The sequence below is a fragment of the Sarcophilus harrisii genome, chromosome 5 (assembly GCF_902635505.1).
Source record: "Sarcophilus harrisii chromosome 5, mSarHar1.11, whole genome shotgun sequence".
Lineage (NCBI taxonomy): Eukaryota > Metazoa > Chordata > Mammalia > Dasyuromorphia > Dasyuridae > Sarcophilus > Sarcophilus harrisii.
This window is the reverse complement of record NC_045430.1, coordinates 100,974,329-100,997,353: the sequence shown is the minus strand read 5'-3', so window position 1 is coordinate 100,997,353 and position 23,025 is coordinate 100,974,329. Positions and strand designations below refer to the sequence as shown.

Genomic DNA, 23,025 nt, shown 5'->3' with positions numbered 1-23,025 from the left:
GAGAGTAAAACAGAAATTAAAAGCATCCATCAAGCATGTCCTGAAAAAGATCTCTACATGAAAACTTCTAGGAGTATTATAGTCAAATTCCAGAGCTTCCAGCTTAAAGAGAAAGTACTGAAACCTGCCAGAAAGAAACAATTCAAGTATACAGACAGAGTCAGGATAGAAAAAGCTTTAGCAGCTTTGACATTAAAGGATCAGAGGGCTTGGAATATGATTCTCTGGAGGACAAAGAAACTAGGAGTATAAATAAGAAATCATCTAGCTAGCAAAAGGGAATATAATCCTTCAGGGGAGAAAAGATATTCATTGAAATAGAGAACTTTCAAGCATTCTTGATGAAAAGATAAGGGTTCAATAGAAAAGATGTCTCAAAAGACTCAAGAGAAGCATAAAAAAGTAAAGAAGGGATATCACAAGAGACTCAATAAGGTTAAAGTGTTTACATTCCTACATGGGCGGGTGATAACTTGTAACTCATAAGAATTTTCTGATTATTATGTAAGGAGTATATTTAGACAGAGAACATGGTTGTGAGTTGAATATGAAGGGATGATATCTAAAAAAATTAAATTAAGAGGTGAGAGAGGAATATACTGGGATAAAGAGAAAGGCAAAGGTAGAATGGGGTAAATTACATAAACAAGTCAAGAAAAAAATTTTACAGTGGAGGGTAACAGAGAAGAAAAGAGGAATAAACAAAGCTTACACTCATCAGAATTGGCTCAAAGAAAGAATAACATAACACATATTCAACTGAGTATAGAAATCTATTTTACCCTACAAGAAAGAAGGAGGGGAAGGGGACAAGAGAAGGGGGGTTGGAGAGAATAGAGAGACAGAAAGAAGACACTGGGAGGAGGGGACTGGCAAAAGCAAAAGATTTTTGAGTAGAGATAAGGTGAAAGGAGAGAGAGAGACAGAATAAAATAAATTAAGATGGGGGAGAAATAGAATGGAGGGAAATCCACTTACTGATAGTAAAGTAACTATGATAAATTTTGAAGCAAGTTTCTCTGATAAAGGCCACATTTCTCAAATTTCAAAAAAATCAGTCAAATTTATAAAAATAAAGAGTCATTCTCCAACTGATAAATGATCAAAAGACATGAGCAGTTTTCAGATGAAGTAATCAGACCTATTTTGTATAAACATTTGAAAAATGCTCCAACACACTACTATGCCCTTTCCCAACCACCTATTTTCAGCTAAGGACCCTTACTCCTGTTTTATTGAGAAAATTAAGGTCTTTATTAAATAAAGCCTTTCCTTCTCTCCTAGTTATCATCGTAGTTGTTTTTCTGCTTCTCAGTTTCCTTATTCCCTAATTATGGGTGTTTCTCAAGACTTAATTAGTCCTGGGCAATCTTCTCTCCTTAACTCTTTCTCTTCAACTCTTATGGTTTTGATTATTATTTCTTTATAGGTGTCTCCCAGACCCACCCTAAAGTCTCTCTAGAGCTAGTATCATCAAATGCCCATTCAGCATTTAAAACACCTGTACCAGACAACTCAAAGTCAGAATGCCCAAAACAGAACACATTGTCATTCACTCCAAAGAGGACCAACAGGAAAGTAAATTGAATCTTCTGATTACAATTAAAAATACCACTATATTTGAAGTCTCTAAGGTTCACAAATTCCCGTTTATCCTGGACTTTTAATCCCTTTTCACTCAGCATTTCTAATCAGATGCCAACATTTTGTTTTCTATTTCACAATATTATTCAAATCCAACCTCTTCTTTCTACTCACATAGGCACCATCTTATATCAGGCCCTCATTGCTTCATACCTATATTATTGTACTATTCTCTTAATTGGCATTGCTTCCTCTTCCCAATTCAATCCATCCTCTCTATATCAGGTGTCAAACTCTGAGTGCAAGGACTAAGTTAAAATGCAATTGGAAAATATAATAAAATAAAATAAAAATAAAAAAGTTGTGGTTTTCTAGGTCAATATACAGCTTGCAGGGAGCTGTTTCTATTTAAGTCTGACATCAGTGTTCTCTATAGAGCTGCCAAAGTCATTTTCCTTAAGAGTATCTGTGACACATCAACCTACTATCCTCACTCAGCTCAGTCAACTTTAATGAAAGCCCTTCACAACCTACCCTAAAAGAATCTTTCTAGTGTCATTATGTAGTATTCCCTGTCATAGGACTACTCTAACTAAACTGGCTTTTCTACATGGCTATTCCCTATGTCTAAAATGTCCTTGGCTCCTCATCTATATCTAACAGAATTTTTTATTTCCATCATGTTATACCTCAAAAATTATCTTCTATATAATATTTTTCTGACATCCCTTCCAAATGCTAGTATCCTTTCTTCCTCATAACTTTGTATTTAACTATATTGTATATTGTATTAAACTACAGCCTGTTTTTTTTTTTTTCTGAGGCAATTGGGGTTAAGTGATTTGCCCAGGATCACACAACTAGGAAGTGCTAAAGCTCTGAGGTCACACTTGAACTCAGGTCTTCCTGACTTCAAGGCTGGCACCACCTAGCTGTGCCCTATATTTTTTAGTCTTTTTTTTTTTTTTTAAATATGGCATATATTTAATCTTTAAATTGAGAAGCAGTATTGAATAGTGGATAAAGCTAGTCTCTGAGCCATGAAGTGGTTTCAAGTCCTACCTCTGACTGAATTTCTAGGATGGGATTAGGAATAAGTTATTTGTCTTTTCAATGCCTCAGGAAACTACTTTTGACTCTTAAGTTTCAGAGAAGGAGGTTCAATTCCATAGTTACAAGTTCTTCATTAGAAATTCCCTACACCAACAAAATGACAGATCTGATCAGTGTGTGTGTGTGTGTGTGTGTGTTTGTGTGCACGTGCACGTGCACATATGCGTGCAAGCATGTGGTAAATGCTGTCTTCTGCAATAGAATATAAGCTCCTTGAAAGCAAAGATTTATTTTTTGGTTTTGACTCCTTCACATGTAGCTCGTCACACAGTAGCTGCTTTCTAAAAATGTGTTGATTCAGGGGAACAAGAGTATGTTTACTGAAGTTTATTAAGTATGAATAAAGTTAAAATTAGGAGTAGAAAGGAAGGAGAATGAAGTAGAGTCCCATAGATGATGACTAGGAGTTGAATTAAGTGATAAAGATGGTATGAATCTCAAAGGATAAGAGGTTGCTAAGTGATGGTGGAAAAGGGAAGTGAAGTGAGAGAAAGGAAGAAGGAAATCTAATACTCATGCTGAAATTGTACCTTATGGAACAGAAGAAAAGCAGTTCCCTATTGTAAAGGGGTAGCCAGGGATTCACTGTCTTTTGGGGAAAACTTTAAATTTTCTAGAGAACACACTCTGAATGAGCTTCTAAATGTAAGCTCTAATAAATAATTTTAATATAAATTATATCAGTTTTGTAAATACGGTTCTATTATTTTCTACTAGGAAGCAGAACTTTCAATATATATGTTGATTCATTTAGAAAACCAAAATATAGCAGTTTTGAAATTAGAAAATGGATATAAATTCCTCTCTATATGATTTGCAAAAACTTTAGAATCATATTAATTAGCAAAAACCAATATAACTTATTAACTTACATCTTTTTCTGACCGATGTGGAAACATCGAAGACTGGCTGTAGTACATGTTTTCATCATGGTAGTCACTGTCGACGCCCTCTACAAACTTCTTTCTTGAAGCACCAAACATGCTGTTTGTCACCTAAAGAGAAGTTATTTTAAGGAAAAACAATATTTTGAGTAACACAACTTCTATGAGAGATAGGTTTGACAATGAAAATAGAAAATTATGGAAGAAATGCTATGCTACCCAAGAGATCAAACTAGTCAGAGCAAAGCATAGAGTGATACAAGATAAGCTCACAAATCTGCTCACAAGAAATGTAGCACTAGATTTTTTTTCTTTAACATGTGGGTTTCGGGTGAAGAGTCAGATATTACCTTAAACATCATCTTCCTATTTAAAGAACTATATTTATCTTGTGATTTTGTAAAATTACAACTAATAATGTTAACTGTGTATGTATATATAGAGACACACATATATAGGGAACTTTCCTTGATTTAAAGCTCATATTTTATTCCTCTTTAAAGTTTTAACTACATAGACTTTTAACCTATATACATTGTACCTAAAAACCGAAAAGACTATGTGAGTTTTACAACTAATAATGTTAACTGTGTATGTATATATAGAGACACACATAAATAGGGAACTTTCCTTGATTTAAAGCTCATATTTTATTCCTCTTTAAAGTTTTAACTACATAGACTTTTAACCTATATACATTGTACCTAAAAACCGAAAAGACTATGTGAGTTTACTGAAAGTACCTATACTTTATACAAACCTTATTAATTCATATTCTATTTGAATTTCTATGTAGTTTTTGAAACCCAAGTATCTAATCATTTCTATTTTATAGGGAAACAATAATACTATTTCATTCTTTGCAAAGTATTTTATTTCATCTATTCTTTACACCATCCCTGTGAAGGTGGTAGTAGAGATAATGAAAAAGTGTTTTATCCATTTTACAGTTAAAAAAAACAAACAGATTCAAAAGGCTTAACTGATTTGTCCAAGATTACTTGTGATTATGAGTAATTATATGACCAAGTGATTTTAAATTGAAGAGGTGAATTATTATAATTCTTTTATTTTATGGATAAGTAAACTTAGGCCTACAGAAGAGAAATAATTTTCCTAAGGTCACATAAATAGTATGCAGAAGTGAGATTTGAATCTTAGTATTTAAACATCAAATCCAGCAAAATCAGGTTAAGAAAAGTGAAAGTATTTAAAGGCATCTCAAATTAAGTCCAAATAGTACAATGCTCAATAAACTGTGGTGTGACACTGATAGTTAAATTCAAATTCCAGCTCTGCTACATTTACCAAACTTCTTAAAAAACAAAAAACAAAAACCAAACCAAACAAAAAAGGAATGAGGTTTAACTAATTAAACAATGAGATCCCTTCCAATTCTAAATCCTGTGATCCTATCTCATTTGACATCCAGAATCCTTCTCTCTATCAATGACTTAAATACCTGGGTTAGTCTCAATATCTAAGATAACCAGCGAGCCCATATTTTGTGCCTTCAATATTCATATACTGATGACTCTTTTACCACTCTGAACTATTATATTCACTGACTTCATCAACTCTCATGGATTGCCCCTTATTCACCCATCGTTTAACCTCAAACCATTCTATCTTCAAGCTGAAAAACTCTAATCTCTCTCTCTCTCTCTGATCCCAAGTTCCTTTCTTCTTCCAATTTTTATACCTTACTTCTCCTAAATCATCACACTTTGATGCTCTAACATTTTGTTTCTAAATCCAAGGAGGCAGAGTGCATCGCTGTGTAATGTAGAACCTAGAATCAGCAAGTTGAATCTGAATCTCAACCACTTGAACTTGCTGTGGAACATATGAAAAATCTCATAGCCTCACTAAGTTTCAGTTTCTTCATCTCCAATGACTGATCTCTAAGATTCTTTCATGTTCTAAATATGATACTTTGAATTCATCTACAACACTGTTTTTACACCATTTGTCTGTACTAAATACAGAGTAAAATCTTTCCACTCTTGTTCTTTTATCCATTTGCCCGTTTGCTGAATTCTTAATTAAGGTAATGTTCATAAAACAACACAAAGGGCTTTTTAAATGTAAATTATTCTTCTATTCTCATCTCTTTGTCACTTCCACCACCTGCTTTCTCTGGCCTTACTCAGAATCCCCCAAAAGACATAAAATTATGCTGACTAGATCCACAAAGTTAACTTCAAGGGGACTCCTTCCTCACAAAAAATCCTTTTAATCCTTTCTAATCAACTATATCATACTCAGTTGCTGTCACCAACTTACTTTTTTTTCCAAGCCATCAATTTTACCTACTCTATTAATTTATCTCAGCAGATAACTTTACTACTGGAAATTTCCTTTGCAATCTCTATATCCTTAGTAGCCCATAGCTATTTAGTTTGACAAACTAAGTCAAATGGTACAAAGCATATGATCTTATGGAAAAGGACATTTAAAATGATACATTACTCTATGTTGTCTCTCCTTATTAGAATTTAAACTCCTTGAAGACAAGGACCTTTTTCTTTTCCTATATCATAAGCACTTAAAACATAGTGTTCTGCATATAGTAAGACTCTTAATCTGCTCATATCAAGAAAAACAGTTCATTTTGGAGACTTAGCTACATTTTGTGTCTTTGGGGCTGCCATGGAGAACGTTGGCTTTCTCTCTACTGTCTATTCCTGGACAGCCATCCATGAATTTCTAAATACAACTTTTTCTATACTGATGCTAAAAAAAGAATGTCAGAATTCACCTTTGAAATATAGAGGCATATTCTTGAAGGCTCTTGGCACCCTCACACAAAAGATTCTGAGATGATAGGGCAGTGTCAGAAAAGACAATTTTTAGACTAGAAAACTTGAGTCAGTAGACATTACTGTTTCACATGGTAACTATGTTAGCATAGGACAGCTGCTATAAAGAACTGAAAACACTGGAACAATAAGTCAGTGTTCAGAGAAATCCAGGATCTTGTGGCCTGGTCAAGTATTGATATTTTTACTATAAGCCGTTCTTCTGAAATGTTTACCAAGTCTGTTTTACAATATTAGGTTAAGGTATGCTCTAAAATGCTAAACTTTCTCCACATTTGCTTTATAGTTTCTTTGGTTTTCGAATAGGACCTGAATCAGTTCTTTTCTGGTGATTAATCTCATGATTTGCTTGTTTTTCTGGGCTACAAGCCCCCTTCCCAAACTTAAAACTCCCTCTTTGCATATCCACTTACTTAAATTTTTTTCTTTCAAAAGGAAGCATAGGAAGAAGTAAAAATCACTACAACCTTTGACCAATGCCCTGCCATTAACAGTGACTTAATGGACAAGTTTAAAGTAGTATGATATTGACAACAAACTAGACTTGTATGGAACATAATATCTGACCTAAATACAAATATTCAAGAAATGGAAAAGAATCCAAGGAATTTTTCTTTTAAATGATAATATATGAAGCTGAGGAAATGTAGATGCAGATGCTTTTAACTTCCACTTTGTGAAGATTCCTTCCATTATGTTCTACATGTTATTTCCTCACTAAAATCTTAGAACTTTACCAGGAAGAAACTTTAATGACCATCTAATACAACATGTACTTGAGGGGAAAGAAAGAATCTATACAATATACCCCTAAATTATCAATAGTCTATATGAAAAAAATCCTGGCTAGGCTGCCTATTCCTTTTGTGTATCGTTTTAATTAAGAATAAAAAATTATATGAAGCATAAAGTTGTCTCTTTGAATCTTCCAACAACTGTTCTTGATTCTGTCCTTCATAGTTTTAGCAAATACACCCCCCCAAGATAAGATTCATTCAAATATCTGAAGATGATTTATCATGCTCCATATACCTTCCCTAATCTTTTTTAGGCTTAATATCTACAGTTACTTCAAGAAAAAAATCTTCATACATCATATGACAGGAACTCCAGGTTCTCCATCATCCTGGCTACTCTCATTGGGACACTGTTCACTTTATGAATGTTCTTTTAGAAATGTGGCACCTATAACTGTCAGATCCATCTGGGCAGAACAAAATATAATAGGATTGTTACCTCCATATTCCAGCAATCTATGCCTCTCTTAAAGCCTAATCTTTTTTTTTTAAACTTCTCCTAACATAAATGTTGTATTCTGAACAGTTTGCAGTTCATTAAAACTCCTAGACCTTTTTTAAACCAATTTAACCATGCTTCTCACATTTTGAACTTAAGTTTAATCTTATTAGTTAGTTCAAAGCTTGGTATGTCAAGATTTTTTAAATTCTTTCATTCAGAGAATTAGTCAACTTCTCTCATTTTTTAGTCATATTAAAAATCTGATAAGCATGTCTTCTATGATATTTACTCCTAATCACACAGACAAAAAGGTGAGGACCAAATAAGATCCTTGGGGCACTTTTCCTTTGCAATATGATACTTAATCATTAATGTCTACTCTATAGAGTCTAGTCATGAAATTAGTTCCAAATCCATCTTTTTTTCAATCCATCAATAAGCATTTATTAAAAGTTTCCTATGTGCTAGATACTAGGAATTTGAAGATAAAAACAAATAGCCCCTGACATTAAGAAGCTTACATTCTATTGGGGAAGATGATGTGTACATATAATATAGGCAAAAGGGGAGTGAGCTCTTCCTGGAGACCTATACTGTCTCATAGCAAACATAGCCAAGGGAAGAGAATAAATTCCAATGAAGTACAAGAGGATAGACAAGGATATAAAAACAAGTTCATGTTATATTTAAGGACCAAGAAGAAGATAAAATTAATTAAATACAGAATGCAGGAAGGAGAGCAATGCTTAACAAAATTAGAAAGATTAGTGTCTAAAGCAAGTGGAAGTCACTGGAGTTTATTAAATAGGGAATTGATATGGTTTAGTCATATACTTGAAGACAACTGTTTTGGCAGCTGTGTCAAAAAGAAGGACCAGAAAAGGAAGACATCTGAGGCAGGAAGACCAATAAAGGGGCTATTGCAATAGTCCAAGCAAGATGCGATAAGACCTAAATCAGAGTGGTGGCAAGCGTGATTACACAAAAGTTTTTGACATGTTGAATTTGAGATGCCTATGGAATGGAAGGGAGAGAGGAAGGGAAGACACATATATTAAGGTCTTGCTATATGCAGAACACTATGTTAAGTGCTTACGATATACAAAAAGAAAAAGGTCCTTGTCTTCAAGGACCTTACATTCTAATAAGAAGAGACAACATAGAGTACTGTGTGAAGACCACGTATTTTAAAATCATCTGGAGTCAGGAATTCAGGTTAAGGGAAAATCGTCACTCTTTATTCTCAGTGAAGAAAGATCGGAGGTAGAAGGAAATCGGCGATAGCAATGTGTGCAGCTGAGTCAAGAAGCTAGCTAGACCAGCAGCCACACGACCAGCAGCTAAGACCATGGAACCCAGGCTCAATCTCTCCAGGCTTCTCTTCCTTTCTCCCTGCTTCCACCCACCAAAATCATCATCTCCTATACAACACATCAGGACTTGCACAGAGAGTGGGTGGGGGTCATTCTTTATCCAATCATGTATATTAATAGAGTATAGTCCAATCACTATTTAGCCTCATGTGCTTGGGACGTCAGTGCATCAACCCAAGCCTCAGCCCATTACAGTAATATATCATTTTAAATATCCTTTTCCACACATAAAATCATATGCCTTGTACCATTTGACTTAAGTAGCTATGGGCTACTAAGGATATAGAGCTTGCAAAGAAAATTTCCAATTCCAATTCCAAACCAACATATGGTTTGCTTTCCTGGATAATGGTGGTACAGGCTAGACTAGAAACAGAGGTGGTGGTCTACTGGGGGAAAGGGGAAGCAGAGTATTGCTGCTGCCAAAGCACTTGTTTACCTTTCCTTTAGAAGTGGTTGGTTGGTAGTTGGTATTTATAGCTACAGGGAAAGTGGACCCCTTTTCTCTATGGAGTTTAGGGGATAAGGAGAAAAAGAAAGATATTGCTCTGAAATTGCTGCTATTCTCAGGGATCTTGGGTTCAGGGTATTAGGCTATGTTCAGAGAAGACTAATGGAAGGTTGTAGAAATGACATGATCTTGGTGCATGGTGCCTCCTATCTTTCCTTCATTATAAATTACTTCTTCAGTAAGTCTGGTTTCTCTAAAGTTGAAATATCAAAAAGATAATGGAAGATGCATGACTAGAGTTCAACTAGAGTTGGATATGTATTGGGAGGAGGGGGCATTTATGCAAAGACAATTATATACATGAGAATTGATAAAGCTAATAATATAGAAAGTTCAGGAACACAGGAACATTGCAACAAGACTGCATAAGAGTGAGCCTTGAGGAATGACCACAATTAGGGAATATAATATAAATGATAATGAGAATCAGAAGACAAAGTTCTACAAAACCAGAAGAAAAGAAAATAGTCACCACCATCAAATTCTGCAATAAATTAAGGATAAGAAATGGAAAAGCACATCAGAACTGGCAATTAGGAGATTATTGGAAACATTGTAAAAAGTAGTTTCAGTTGAGTGATCAGACTGGAAGGAGAAGTGAAAGTACTTTTTTCTACAAGTTTTGGAGAAACCTTTTTCAATACTTTACTCAATCTAAGTAATTATAGGCATACTCTTTCCCTGATCTAACAGTCTAATAAGTCCAAAAATAAATCTAGTGTTTATAATGACAGGACCTTGATGAAATCATTCTTGCTTTCTGTGATTATAGCCTAATTTTCTAGAGATTGGTAGAATATCCTTAAATAATGAAGGTTAGAAATTGACAGGAATTACAATAAAACTCATTGATGACTTCAATTAGATCAAGGAGAATATACTGCAAGCAGCCAGAAAGAAAAAATTCAAATTTTGAGGAACCATAACCAGGATTACCCTAGATCTAGCAGTTTCCACATGAAAGGATCAGAGCGACTGGGATATGACATTGCAGAAGGCGAAGAAGCTTGGACTATAACTAAGAAATCAACTCAAAATTAAGCATTATCTGTCAGGGGGAAATATGGACATTAATGAAATAAGGGATTTTCAATTATTTCTGGTGAAAAGATCAGAGCTGAACAGAAGATGTGATCTCCAAATACTGGAATCAAGAGAAGCATAAAAAGATGAACAGAAGAAAAAGAACATGTTTTTTAAAGGTTAAAATGTTTATATCCCTATATAAGAAGATATGTATAACTCTTGAGAACCATATCTTTGTCAGGGGTGTTAGAGGGTGTAGTTTTATAAGCTGACTTTAATGTGATAATATCAAAAAGAAATTAGGGTGAAAAAGAGATTATACTAAAGAAGAAAAGGGGAGGTAAAATGAGGTAAATTACATCACATGAAGCACACAAAGACCTATTACAGTTAAGGGAAAGAAGGAAGGGGGAATGAGCATTGTTTGAATCTCTTAAAGACCAGTGACTAGCTCAGGAATCATCTTCACTAGTTCTTTCAGTTTCTAGGAATTTAGTTCCTCTGGGTCAGATAACTTGAACTCATCAAGGTAATCCCCTTTCTATTTTTGTTTTGATCTTTCTAGTTCAAAAATCATTTCTCCTAGGTCAAGAAAAAATAACAGGAATAAGTCCAGAATGGCTTTGTCTTTGCTTCAATTTTTCACTTATCTTACTCTTCTCTCCCCTACCATACCATTGCTACATATACTAACCTGGTTTAATAAGCACTTGCATCTCTGGTATTTTTAAAAATGTTTATTTAAAAATGTTTAATTTTTATTGATTATTATTAATATTATATATATGTTATATATATGAATGTTTAATTTATTTAAACATGTTTAATGATTCCTATTTCCTAAAAGATGAAGTGAAACTTTTCCTTTTTTTGTTTTTTTGCAATTAATAAAGATCTGTAAACAAAAGTTATACAGTTGGTAGAGCTGGATCTGAAATCAGGAAAACATTTTTTTTTTAAATCAAATCTGATCTCAGATATGTATTTGCTAATTATGTGACTGAACAAGTCACTTTATCCTGTTTGCCTCATTTCTTCATCTGTAAAATGAACTGGAGAAGGATAGCAAACCACTCTAGTATCTTTGCCAAGAAAATCCAAAATGGGGGCATAACTCAAAAAAATGAAGGAACAAAAAGAAAATAGGGGTCTACCAGTTAGGGAAAGGTTATGAATATATGGTTGTAATACAATGCATCTGTGTTATAAGAAATGATAAACATGAGGAATAAAAAGAGGCATAGAAAGTTGTAAATAGAAAAGATTCCACTAAAGAAGCAGGAAAACAGAACACAAAATTATAAAACAATGTAAATTTTAAAAAGCTACAATAAAACAATGGAAAATTCAAGCTACAAGATTATACTCTCCTCAAAGGAGAGATAAGGAAACAACTCCAAGTCTTTGGGGAATCATAGACATGGATAATTGCATACAATGGCAGGTTTTAAAATATGTTGGTTACTTTTGTTGAATTTCTTGTCTATCTTCTATTCATTCTTTATGATAAGAAAAAGTTTAATGGATGATAGAAATTATAGATTAAGTTGTTTTTTCAATTTTTTTAAAGTCAATATTAAGAATGACTAATCCATTCAACTACTTCAAGATTACTACTCACAGCCAAAGAACTTTGTAATGGAAAGAAATCCAAAACTGTAAGTGAACAGTGAGTTCTAAGAAAGCATAGGAAAATTATAGACCAGATTCATAGCTTAAAAATCAAGTAGAAATGAAACTAGAAGATTTAAGGAACAATCATGAGCTAAAAAAAGCTAAAAGTGATTTGGAAGACCATCTAATTCAACCAGTTCATTATATAATGAGAAAACTGAGAACCAGAGATTAATTCACCAAAAATCCCCCGTCATAAGGGGCAATAACAGGATTTATCCTTACTCCCTTCCAGTCAAACTGAAAACATCCACTAAGTCTCCCTTCTGGAAAATAGTTCACAGAAACTTCTTTAATTCATCTTTCAAAGAGAGCAAAGATGAATTTCATGGCAACACAGTTCTTTGCTGTGATCCTTCTTGAGCATCTAAAGCAACTTTTCTGCATAAGTTTCATTCCCCATTTCCAACTACCTATGAATAGTTTTTACTTCACTGCCACAATTAAATTACTTATCCATTTTGGTTTGTGCTACCATCCAAATTTGCAGAACCAAAACTGTTATGGGCCAGAACTCTTGTACTTAAAACAAGGATTCTTACAAGGTGCTAACTCTCTGGAATTGATAAATACAATGGTTATCTAGTTTAGCATGGTGATTAATAGTTCTCTAGTTCAGTACATGTACTTAATACTTAATATGGTTCCACAAGATTCACACCTATGATAATGTAATTATAACAGAGTATATAACAGCCAGCAAGGACTGGAGGAGATTCATTTCATCTTCAGTCAGGCTCCTGGTGGCTCTCCTGGGGGACGGAGGGACTGAGAGACAGATTCATTCCATCATCCACCTTTGTGGAGGCTGGAGGCTGAAGCACAAGCCCTCAGACTCAGATTCATTTCCACCAACCTTGTGGTGGCTGGCCTGTCCTCCTGCTCCCTCCACTGAGACCAAGGCCAATCTGAAAGGCTCTCCAGAAAGCTTTCCAGCCTCAGGCAAGGAGACAATAAAGAAGAACTTTAACACCTGGCTATTCTCATGGTGCTTACTCAGCAGAAAGGAAGGAGGCTTCAAGACCTCCAAGAAAACCAAACAAGAACATTACACAAAACCTTAAGAGATGCCTCTGATTCTTACTGCTCCCTTGTCTCTTTATCAAACAACTTCCAGTTCTGATGCTGCTTCTTTCACAGACTTTCATTCATTCCTTATTGCATACTATCACTAATTAAGGTCCTTATTATTTTATGCTTACAATTATTTCAGTCTCCTGATTTCTTTGTTTACATCATTTCCTTTCCTCTTAGTATATAATATCCAGGACCTTCCTGAGCTGGCATTCAAACATCTCTACAATTAGGATTAAAGTTAAGTCCATCTTTTCTTTCTTTGAACCCCCAGGGCACACATGACATCACTTTATAAATGTATGTTGACTTGTAATTTGCCCCTAGTATTTTTTATTTTTTTTTAAGTTAAATGCACATGGACTTGTTAGCAGGAATATAAAACATCATAAAACTATTCAAATTTTAAAATTTCATTTTCTTGATTTCACCTCCTCATTCTCTTATAAAGAAATTTTAATTCCTAGCTATCACACAACATTATTATCTAGACCTCTCAGAGTTGCGTTTTTCACAAAATTGGTAAGCACATTTTCTATAGCAATATCCAAATCTCTGACAAAAACACTGGAGAAACTAGAATCTTGAATTACAATATTAAATAATATTTTGAAAGTTATTCAAATGATAGTGAGTTTGTGTACTGTCATCCAGTCAACACTTTCAACATCTTGTTCTTTTAACACACACATACACATAATACACACACACACACACGGAGATTTTCTTTTTAATCAAATCTATGATTTCACTGGTATAGAGAACTTTTAGTGAAGAAACTCTCTTGACCAATGTAGATCAATTAATTGATTTTTATCAATTTCTTCTTCAAATTAATTTCTAACAACTAGCTAGAACAAGGAGATCCTAGCTGAAACTCCAAGATCACATAACCAGTAGGTGTCAGAAGTAAAACTTGAATTCATATCTTATTTCTAAGGCCAATTTTCCAATAATTATTCTTGCTGTGTCTCATGGGGGAAAAGGATGAATACTGAAAAGAAGAAATAATTTAAAAATCCACTTTATTAATTTTGACATTATTCTATAAGAGCAACCAATCAATCATTAGAGGAAAAAAAACATCTAGTAATTGAATATTAACATTCTACTTTAGGATTTCATGAAAGAGAACCAAAAGCAGCCAAAGAAAGGTAAAGGGTACATAAGTGTATATATGTTCTAAAAACAGGAAAATAAGCCTAAATCAACATGCTAACTAAAGATTGTATTCAAATACAATTTAATATAACAAAAATTTTATTCTGTATTCTTTGCATGGTTAAAATCTGACCATCAGGAATCAAAATAATCTTGGTAGTAGAGAATGAGAGAATAAAATCAACAAGATGAAATTTTACCTAAATCATATTTTTAAAACATTTTAATTAATACTATTGGTTTCCCAACAATCTGATATGTATTAAAGTAAAAACTCTAAAAGTACCTGTCAACTAATAGGTAGAATAGACACAAATGTTTATAATTTGAATTGCGAGTTCCCTATTTTACCTTGAATGTTGAGAATTTGGGGTTTATCTTCCTATTCCATACCAATTAGTGGATAGTTGATCATTTCACAATAACACTGAAGGAAATGATTAATTTTGGCAAATGATGCAATACAAAAGAATTCAACATCTGTAATTTGTATTTTTTTTTTATCTAGAAATAAAATAGGTTAAACAGAAATTTGCCTTTAAAAATAAAAGTACTTAACATCTATTATGTACAGGTGACATAATACATAGAATGGAGTTGGGAATACCTGAGTTTAAATCCTGCTTAGACAAATGAGATGATACATATAAAGAACTCTGTAAAATTTAAAGAGTTGTATTATCTCATTTGAGCATCACTGCAATATTGTGGGGAGACATTGTTATTCACATGTTACAAATAAGGGAACTAAGCTTAAAGATGGTTTGAAAAACTAGCCCACAATGACATAATTAATAAGTGACTTAGGCAGGATTATAAACTCAGGTCTTCCAGATTCTAAGGCCAACACTCCATCTATATACTATAAAGCTAACATTTTATGTTTGAAAATGCACTCATCTGATTCTTACAAAGGGCTGTGTGATATGTTATATAATTGTGGTGATGAAACAAATATTCAGAAAATTTTAATTTTAATGTGCAAAAATCCCAGTTCTATAAAGATTTTCAGGATGAACTTCTTATTAGAAAAAATGGCTCAGTTCATTCTACCCTCTTTTATTAAATTAATGTCATACATATAATAGACATTCAAATGTTTGTTGAAGTAAAACCCAGAGATTTCCATAAAAGACAGCATCCCAAACCTGCACTTCTTCTATCAAATTATCCAAAAATCAAATGAGAAAGTACTATTACTTCTTCCATCCTAAAACCCCACAAATCAATCAAAACCAGGAAATTCAGAACTAGCACAGAACAATCTTATACCAGAGATGGGCCAACAACACATATACCCTGCAAAGATCTATGTCTACAGGTAGCAAGAGCAGAGTGCTCTTCTGAGAAAGCCTGAGTAATGTTCAAAAAGCTCACATAGGAGTATACTGGAAGCCCCCTGGGGAATGGAAGTTGGCCTAGGAACTGCATAGTGTTAAGATCAAGAAAGTTCAGTCCTAGAGATTCCAAGGAGGGACTTAAAGTTTCAGCACTCTGAATCTCAACAATCCTAGGGAGCCAAACTCTCTGAAAGACAGAATTAGCCTAGGAACAAAGGGCAACTTCAAGTTAGGCTGATCATCCCAATCAAAAGGGCAGAGATAAAAGCATACTCCCTGCACAAAACCTAATTCAGTAATTATAGTCAAAGAGATGAATAAATTAAAAAAAATAACAAAATTGAAAAATATTGAAAATGCACCAAAAATTATTGTAGGAGTTAACAATTTCAGGCAGAGGCAAGGAAAAAAAAATGAATTTTGCAAAATGATTATGTAAAAGAAAATTTTAAAGAAGATTTTAAAAAAGAAGAAAGAAAGAAAAGCCTTAGGGTAAAGAATTAGTAGACTAATTAGCTTAGATAGTAAGCCTATAATAGACTCCTTGAAGAGTACAATAGAACACACAGAAATTAGTAATTCTATGAAAGAAATTCTTGCTGAAATGGCAAGAAATAATAAAACAAAATCAAGACCAAAAATAACCTCCAGAAAACCTAAGATTTCTGATATAAAAAAATAGCTAATCACAAAAAGAGATCAAGAAAAGATATTTTCAGACTCATTGCACTCCCTGAAAAACCATGATGATGACGATAACAAAGACAACAATAAAGCAGTTTTTTTTTCAAGAAATTGTACATGAAAACTGACCAAGTCTATAGAACCAGAAAGCAAAGTAAAGACAGAATTTATCAATGGTATTTTGAATAACAACTCAAAAAGTAAAAGTCAAATTTTTGATCTCCACATCAAAGAAAGAATTACTGCCAAGCAACCAGAAAGCAATATAAGTACCCAGAAATTAAAGTCAAGATCATACAAAAACTGGTAGTTTTCACTAAAAATGTGAGATTTTAGAATACAATATTTCAAATAGCAAAAGATGCAGATTTACAAGCAAGAAAAACTTTCCTTAAAAAATAAATATAAATAAATAAATAAAAGGAGGGGAAAAATATATCTTTAATGACCTTTCCCTTTAAAAATTGCTGGTGAATTTGGTATTGGCTAAGGAATAGATTAGTTGATCAGTGGAATAGGTTAGGTTCAAAGGACAAAACAGTCAATAACTATAGCAACCTAGTGTTTGACAAACCCAAAGACCACAGCTTTGGGGATAAGAACTCACTGTTTGACAAAAATTGCTGGAAAATTGGAAACTAGTATGGCAGAAATTAGGCATCGACCCTTACTTAACACCGTACACCAAGATAAGGTCAAAATGGGTTCATGACCTAAACATAAAGAATGAGATTATAAATAAATTAGAGGAACACAGGATAGTTTACCTCTCAGACCTGTGGAAGGGGAAGTAATTTGTGACCAAAGAAGAATTAGAGATCATTACTGATCACAAAATAGAAAATTTTGATTATACCAAACTGAAAAGTTTTTGTACAAACAAAACTAATGCAGACAAGATTAGAAGGGAAGCAATAAACTGGGAAAATATTTTTACAGTTAAAAGTTCTAATAAAGGCCTCATTTCCAAAATATATATAGAATTGACTCTAATTTATAAGAAATCAAGCCATTCTCCAATTGATAAATGGTCAAAGGATATTAACAGACAATTCTCAGATGAAGAAATTGAAACTATTTCTAGCCATATGAAAAGATGCTCCAAGTCATTATTAATCAGAAAAATGCAAATTAAGACAATGCTGAGATACCACTACACACCTGTCAGAGTGGCTAGAATGACAGGGAAAGATAATGCAGAATGTTGGAGAGGATGTGGGAAAACAGGGACACTAATACATTGTTGGTGGAACTGTGAATACATCCAACCATTTTGAAGAGTAATTTTGAACTATGCTCAAAAAGTTATCAAACTGTGCATACCCTTTGATCCAGCAGTGTTAGTACTGGGCTTATATCCCAAAGAGATCATAAAGAAGGGAAAGGAATCTGTATGTGCACGAATGTTTGTGGCAGCTCTCTTTGTAGTGGCCAGAAACTGGAAACTGAGTAGATGCCCATCACTTGGAGAATGGCTGAATAAATTGTGGTATATGAATATTATGGAATATTATTGTTCTATAAGAAATAACCAACAGGATGATTTCAGAAAGGCCTGGAGAGACTTACACGAACTGATGCTGAGTGAAATGAGCAGGGCCAGGAGATTATTATATACTTCAACAACAATACTATATGATGACCAATTCTGATGGACCTGGCCATCCTAAGCAATGAAATGAACCAAATCAGTTCCAATGGAGCAGTAATGAACTGAACCAGCTACATCCAGTGTAAGAACTCTGGGAGACAACTAAGAACCATTACATTGAATTCCCAATCCCTATATTTTTGCCTGCCTGAATTTTGGATTTCCTTCACAGGGTAATTGTACAATATTTCAGAGTCCGATTCTTTTTGTACAGCAAAATAACGGTTTGGTCATGTATACTTACTGTGTATCTAATTTATACTTTAATATATTTAACATCTACTGGTCATCCTGCTATCTAGGGGAGGGGGTGGGGGAAGGAGGGGAAAAATTGGAACAAAAGGTTTGGCAATTGTCAATGCTGTAAAATTACCCATACATATAACTTGTAAATAAAAGGCTATTAGAAAAAAATAAAATAAAATAAAAAATAAAAAAAATAAAAATTGCTGGTGAAAAAAACAAACAAGGATGGATAGGAAACTATACTACAAATATAGGAATGAAGAGAAATCAAGAAAGGTAGATTTACTGAGTAATTGGAGAGAAATACATAATGAGAAAGTACTAATATTTTAATAAGGAAAAAAGAAACGAATGTTCTTATCAAAACCTTAATTTTTTTTTATTGATTAATGAAGAAATAAAATAAGAAGAGGAAGTCTTGGGGGTGAATTCTTTTCTGTGGATTAATAAAGAGGGGAGAGGGAAGAGAAAGATCATTTATTAAGTATCTCCTATGTGCCAGGAATCGAGTGCTTTATTACTTCATTTGATCCTTTTAACAACCTTGTGAAGAATAGAGGATAAGAAGGATATATTAGGATAGAAAAAAAGAGCATAAAGGAGGTAGAACTTGCCATTTCTAACAATCAGGATACATGAAAAAAAGAACAGACAATGGCAAAGAAAAGGACAAGTAAATATCACATTTAAAATGACTGAACACAACACTCATGCACAAGGATCCAATCTCAACCTTCAAAAATATCAAAATCAACAGGGTAACAAATGAGAATGAGGGGAGGAAGAAAGGTTTAAAATCACCAAAAAAAATTCCTTTTCTTCTTCCTCAAACCTCTCAAAAGGCTTCCTCTCTCCTTTCACCATCTCAACTGAGAACCTTACCTAACCTTACCTTACCTTTACTGAAAAAAAAAAAAAAAAAAAAAAAACCAGTTCATTTACTGAGGAGCTACTTTTCTTTTCTCCCATTCTCCTAAGTTCACATCATTCAGATAGCTTGTCACTACCTCTTCTTCACTGGTCTAACAAAACACTGGTCTCACAGCTCTTCTCCCTGCTAATTCCTATGCATGTACATCCATCTCGTCTTCTTCTCTTTCATACCCACTTTAGTCTATTTCTCCCTATCTACTGACTACTTCCCTACTGCCTACAAATTCACCCATGCAAACACATAAACCACCTCAAAAATCCCTTTGATTCATCTACCTTTACTAGCTATCATTCTATATCTTGCCTCGGCAAATCTAATAGCCTTTTCTCAATCCTTACCTTTTTTTACCTCTTTGAAGTCTTTGATACCATCAATCAAATTCTTCTTCCTGTAATCTCTTCACTCTAAGTTTTTGTGAAAGTGTTCTCCTAATTCTCCAGCCTCCTAGATGCTCCTTCTCAATGTCCTTTACTAAATTTTTATCCAAGTCATTCCCACTAACCATTGGCATCCCCACATTTCTCTTGATGATTTCATCAGTTCCCATGGATTCAACTATTATCTGCTATGCTCATGATTCCCAGATCTACTGATTCAATCCTAACTTTTCTTCTAACCTTCAATTTCAATTTCAAATAGATGTTTCCAGCTATGCATTGAACATTCTATGTATGTCCTATAAAAATTAAACAAGACAATCTGGTACACAGTGAAAAACTTAAAATTCATTACCTACTCTAGTGGGTGCTTCATAACCATGTATAAGTATAAAAGGCTAGATGTACATGGCTTTTCATATTTGCATAAAAATCACATTTAACAGATAAGTTATATTTAAAATAAGAAAAAAAAAGACACAATAACTACAAAAACAACTCCCCCAAAATCACCAGAAAGATCTCTAAAGGAATAGCAGATAATGGAGATATAAATGTATAAAAAACATTATAAACTGCACTAAATACTCAGAAAGAAAATAAATGGTCACAGATAATGTAAATTTTCAATTATATTTTCATTATAACTACTTTATCTTAGCATCAAAATGAACCTATTTTATTTAAATAGTTATTATAAGCATTTTGAGCTTAAATCTCTTCGTATTCCACATCCTCTTCCTAGGATCTAAATACAAAGATCTAAAAAAATAATAATAATAATAATAATTATTTCAAGAAAACACTATTTTATATTCAAATGCTCTCTTTTGTTCTCAATAAATATAACATGGTATAACTTTAAGAAGGTATATAGGAAGTACCATTTTAAATTATTTTAAAGTGGTAACAGAAAATTATTCTTCTTGGTGATCTTCAGAATATTCCTGAGAAAACTGCACAGTGTTGGTACATTGTCCAAACTTCACAAGCATAAGACAATGAGGTCAATATAACAGCTCTGTAGACCTTCAGTTTGGTAGTTAATCTAATACCTTTTCTCTCCCATACTTTGCTTTGGAGTCTCCCAAACACTAAGTTAACTCCGGCAGTGAGTGAGTCCATCTCATTATCAGTGGAAAGTATACTGCAAAGTTAAGTGAACTTATCCACAGCATTCAAAGATTCTCCATTTGCTGTAACCAATGGTTTCATATATGGATGATATGGTACTGGCTGATGGAGCACTGTTATGAAAAATTGTTTACTTCAAAGCTTACAGGAATTATTGGATTCCTGGTACATGAACTAATGCAAAATGGATTTCTTTTGGATTATGGACTATGGACTTATGTAAATTCTTCATGCTGATTCATGTTATTTGTTACATTACTACTAGCCTGTGTTATATTGCTATGAGCTTATGTAATTATGTGTAATGCCTCCCATATTGATGGATTTATGTACACCTTGTTTCATACCTGTTTCAAGTGAGCCCCTTTAGAAACCCGCTAATCTGATTTGATTTTCTATTTCCTTTGGTGTTTTCATCTCCCTTCCTGAGATGTCAGGGAGGGTGTGACCACCTTCTTTTTATGGTGTTTTCACTCCGTTTTTGAGCAGTCAGGGAAGGCGTGATCGCCTTTTTGGGGTTCTCACCTCCTTGAGAAGTCAGGGAGGTCACGACCACCTATGTTCTAAATCAAAAGAAAGGGGGAGATGTTGGAATCCTAGTGTTAACTCAACTTGAAACAAGGTACTAAGTGGAACTGAGAAACAATGCTTGTGCTCATACCTGTACTCACTGGAGGTCACACATTTGGGAGATTTCAGGGTTTAGTATGACATATCAGAATTCACACCTCCCTTGAAGCTCTCAGGACCAGAGAGCACTCTGGGAAAAACCCATAATCCCTCTCTCTCAGAAGAGATCCTATATAAGAAACAGACAGAGGCTCTCTCTGGGAGTTGAGTTGAAAACACTGAGAGAAGAGTTCAGCTGAATTAGATTGGAGAAGGGAGCGTCAGTTCAGTTGAGGAGAAGCACTCTCTCGGAGGCACAACTAGATTCAGCACTCTGGGAGATTGAGAGCCAGAAGCCCTCTCTCGGAGGCAAGAGAGATTCATTCCATCTGGAGGCTGAACAAAGCAGAGGCAAAGGACAAAGATGCAAGAGCTCTTAGAACCAAGGAGAGAAAGCAGAGGTAGAAGCAAGGGACAATCTGCAAGAGCTCTTGGAACCAAGCAGAGAGATAGGCGAGACAAGACTTGGAAGGAGAAAATAAATGTTTGCATTTTATCAGCTGGCTGCATTTTGGGTGATTATTTACTTGTAACTGACACTAAGGCTGCCTCCAGAAAACCTCCCCAAGAAACCTCTCTCCCAGAGAGAACTATTATTATTTTAAAGAAGAAAAACACATCACATTTTGGCGCCTGAACAGGGACGTTATATTACATTTTAAAGAAAAAGAACACCACAGAGCACCTGTGTTTTCTTGATGTTAATTGTTAGACCAAAATTAGCAAAAATGACAGAATATTTTGTTGCATCTCAGTTTCACAAACTGTAGTGAATGCACAATCATCTGCAATCATACACCAACACTCAATCTATGTGATTGCTGACCTTGACAACATGGCTGAAAACATCAACTAAAAATCACAGAAGCAAACACACAGCTTTGTTTCACTCCACTAATGAATGGAAAAGCATGAGAGCATACTCCATTAAGCAGAACCTAAGCAAGCAAGTCATTGTGAAATTGATTTGACGAACTTTTCTGGCTAAGCAAATTTTGGCATAATTTCCATAAATCCTTGTTGACTGATAGTATCAAAGTTGGTCACATCTACAAAACTACTTCCATACATCAATTTATATTTTTTGCCTGTTCTCAATGATGAAAAATACAAACATATTCCATGGAAACAAAATGTTCTGATTAATCAGAATAAGATTTTACGTAAAAATGCTCAGACTATTTCAGTCCATACAACAAAAATGAACAAAACTCAACACTTTCCTTTTGAGGTCTTAATCCAATCACCCATTAATATATTCAATCTTACCACCAGTATCAATGCAGTGACTCTGAAATGCACATGGGGAAGAAAAAAAAAAAAAAAAAAAAACAATCTTTCTTTGTTTTGCTTTCTAATGAGATCTCCAGAAATGTATTATAATAAAAAAAATACAAAAATGCTACCAAAGGCTGTCTTTTTCATTTCAACACTGAATTAATTAAACAAGGAAAACTCAATGCTCCAAACTAGAAATGCAACAGAACTCTGAAAACTAAGGAACACAATCAAAAATCTTAATTAAATTT

The 23,025-nt window shown here is 33.9% G+C and overlaps 1 protein-coding gene across 9 annotated transcripts in view; it reads right to left on the bottom strand.

Annotated features, from left to right (window-relative positions):
• The window catches only part of CNOT2 (CCR4-NOT transcription complex subunit 2), a 153,932-nt gene that overhangs the window by 58,650 nt on the left and 72,257 nt on the right, over window positions 1-23,025 (bottom strand). For 6 of the 9 annotated variants that reach the window (XM_031939183.1, XM_031939186.1, XM_031939182.1 and 3 more), the window contains one exon: window positions 3,570-3,692. The exons of 2 other annotated variants lie outside the window; for them this stretch is intronic. In XM_031939183.1, the coding sequence (XP_031795043.1) occupies window positions 3,570-3,692 (123 nt within the window). Of the gene's footprint in view, window positions 1-3,569; window positions 3,693-23,025 lie in introns of those variants that run through there. One more of the 9 variants, XM_023504303.2, reaches the window with a different exon arrangement.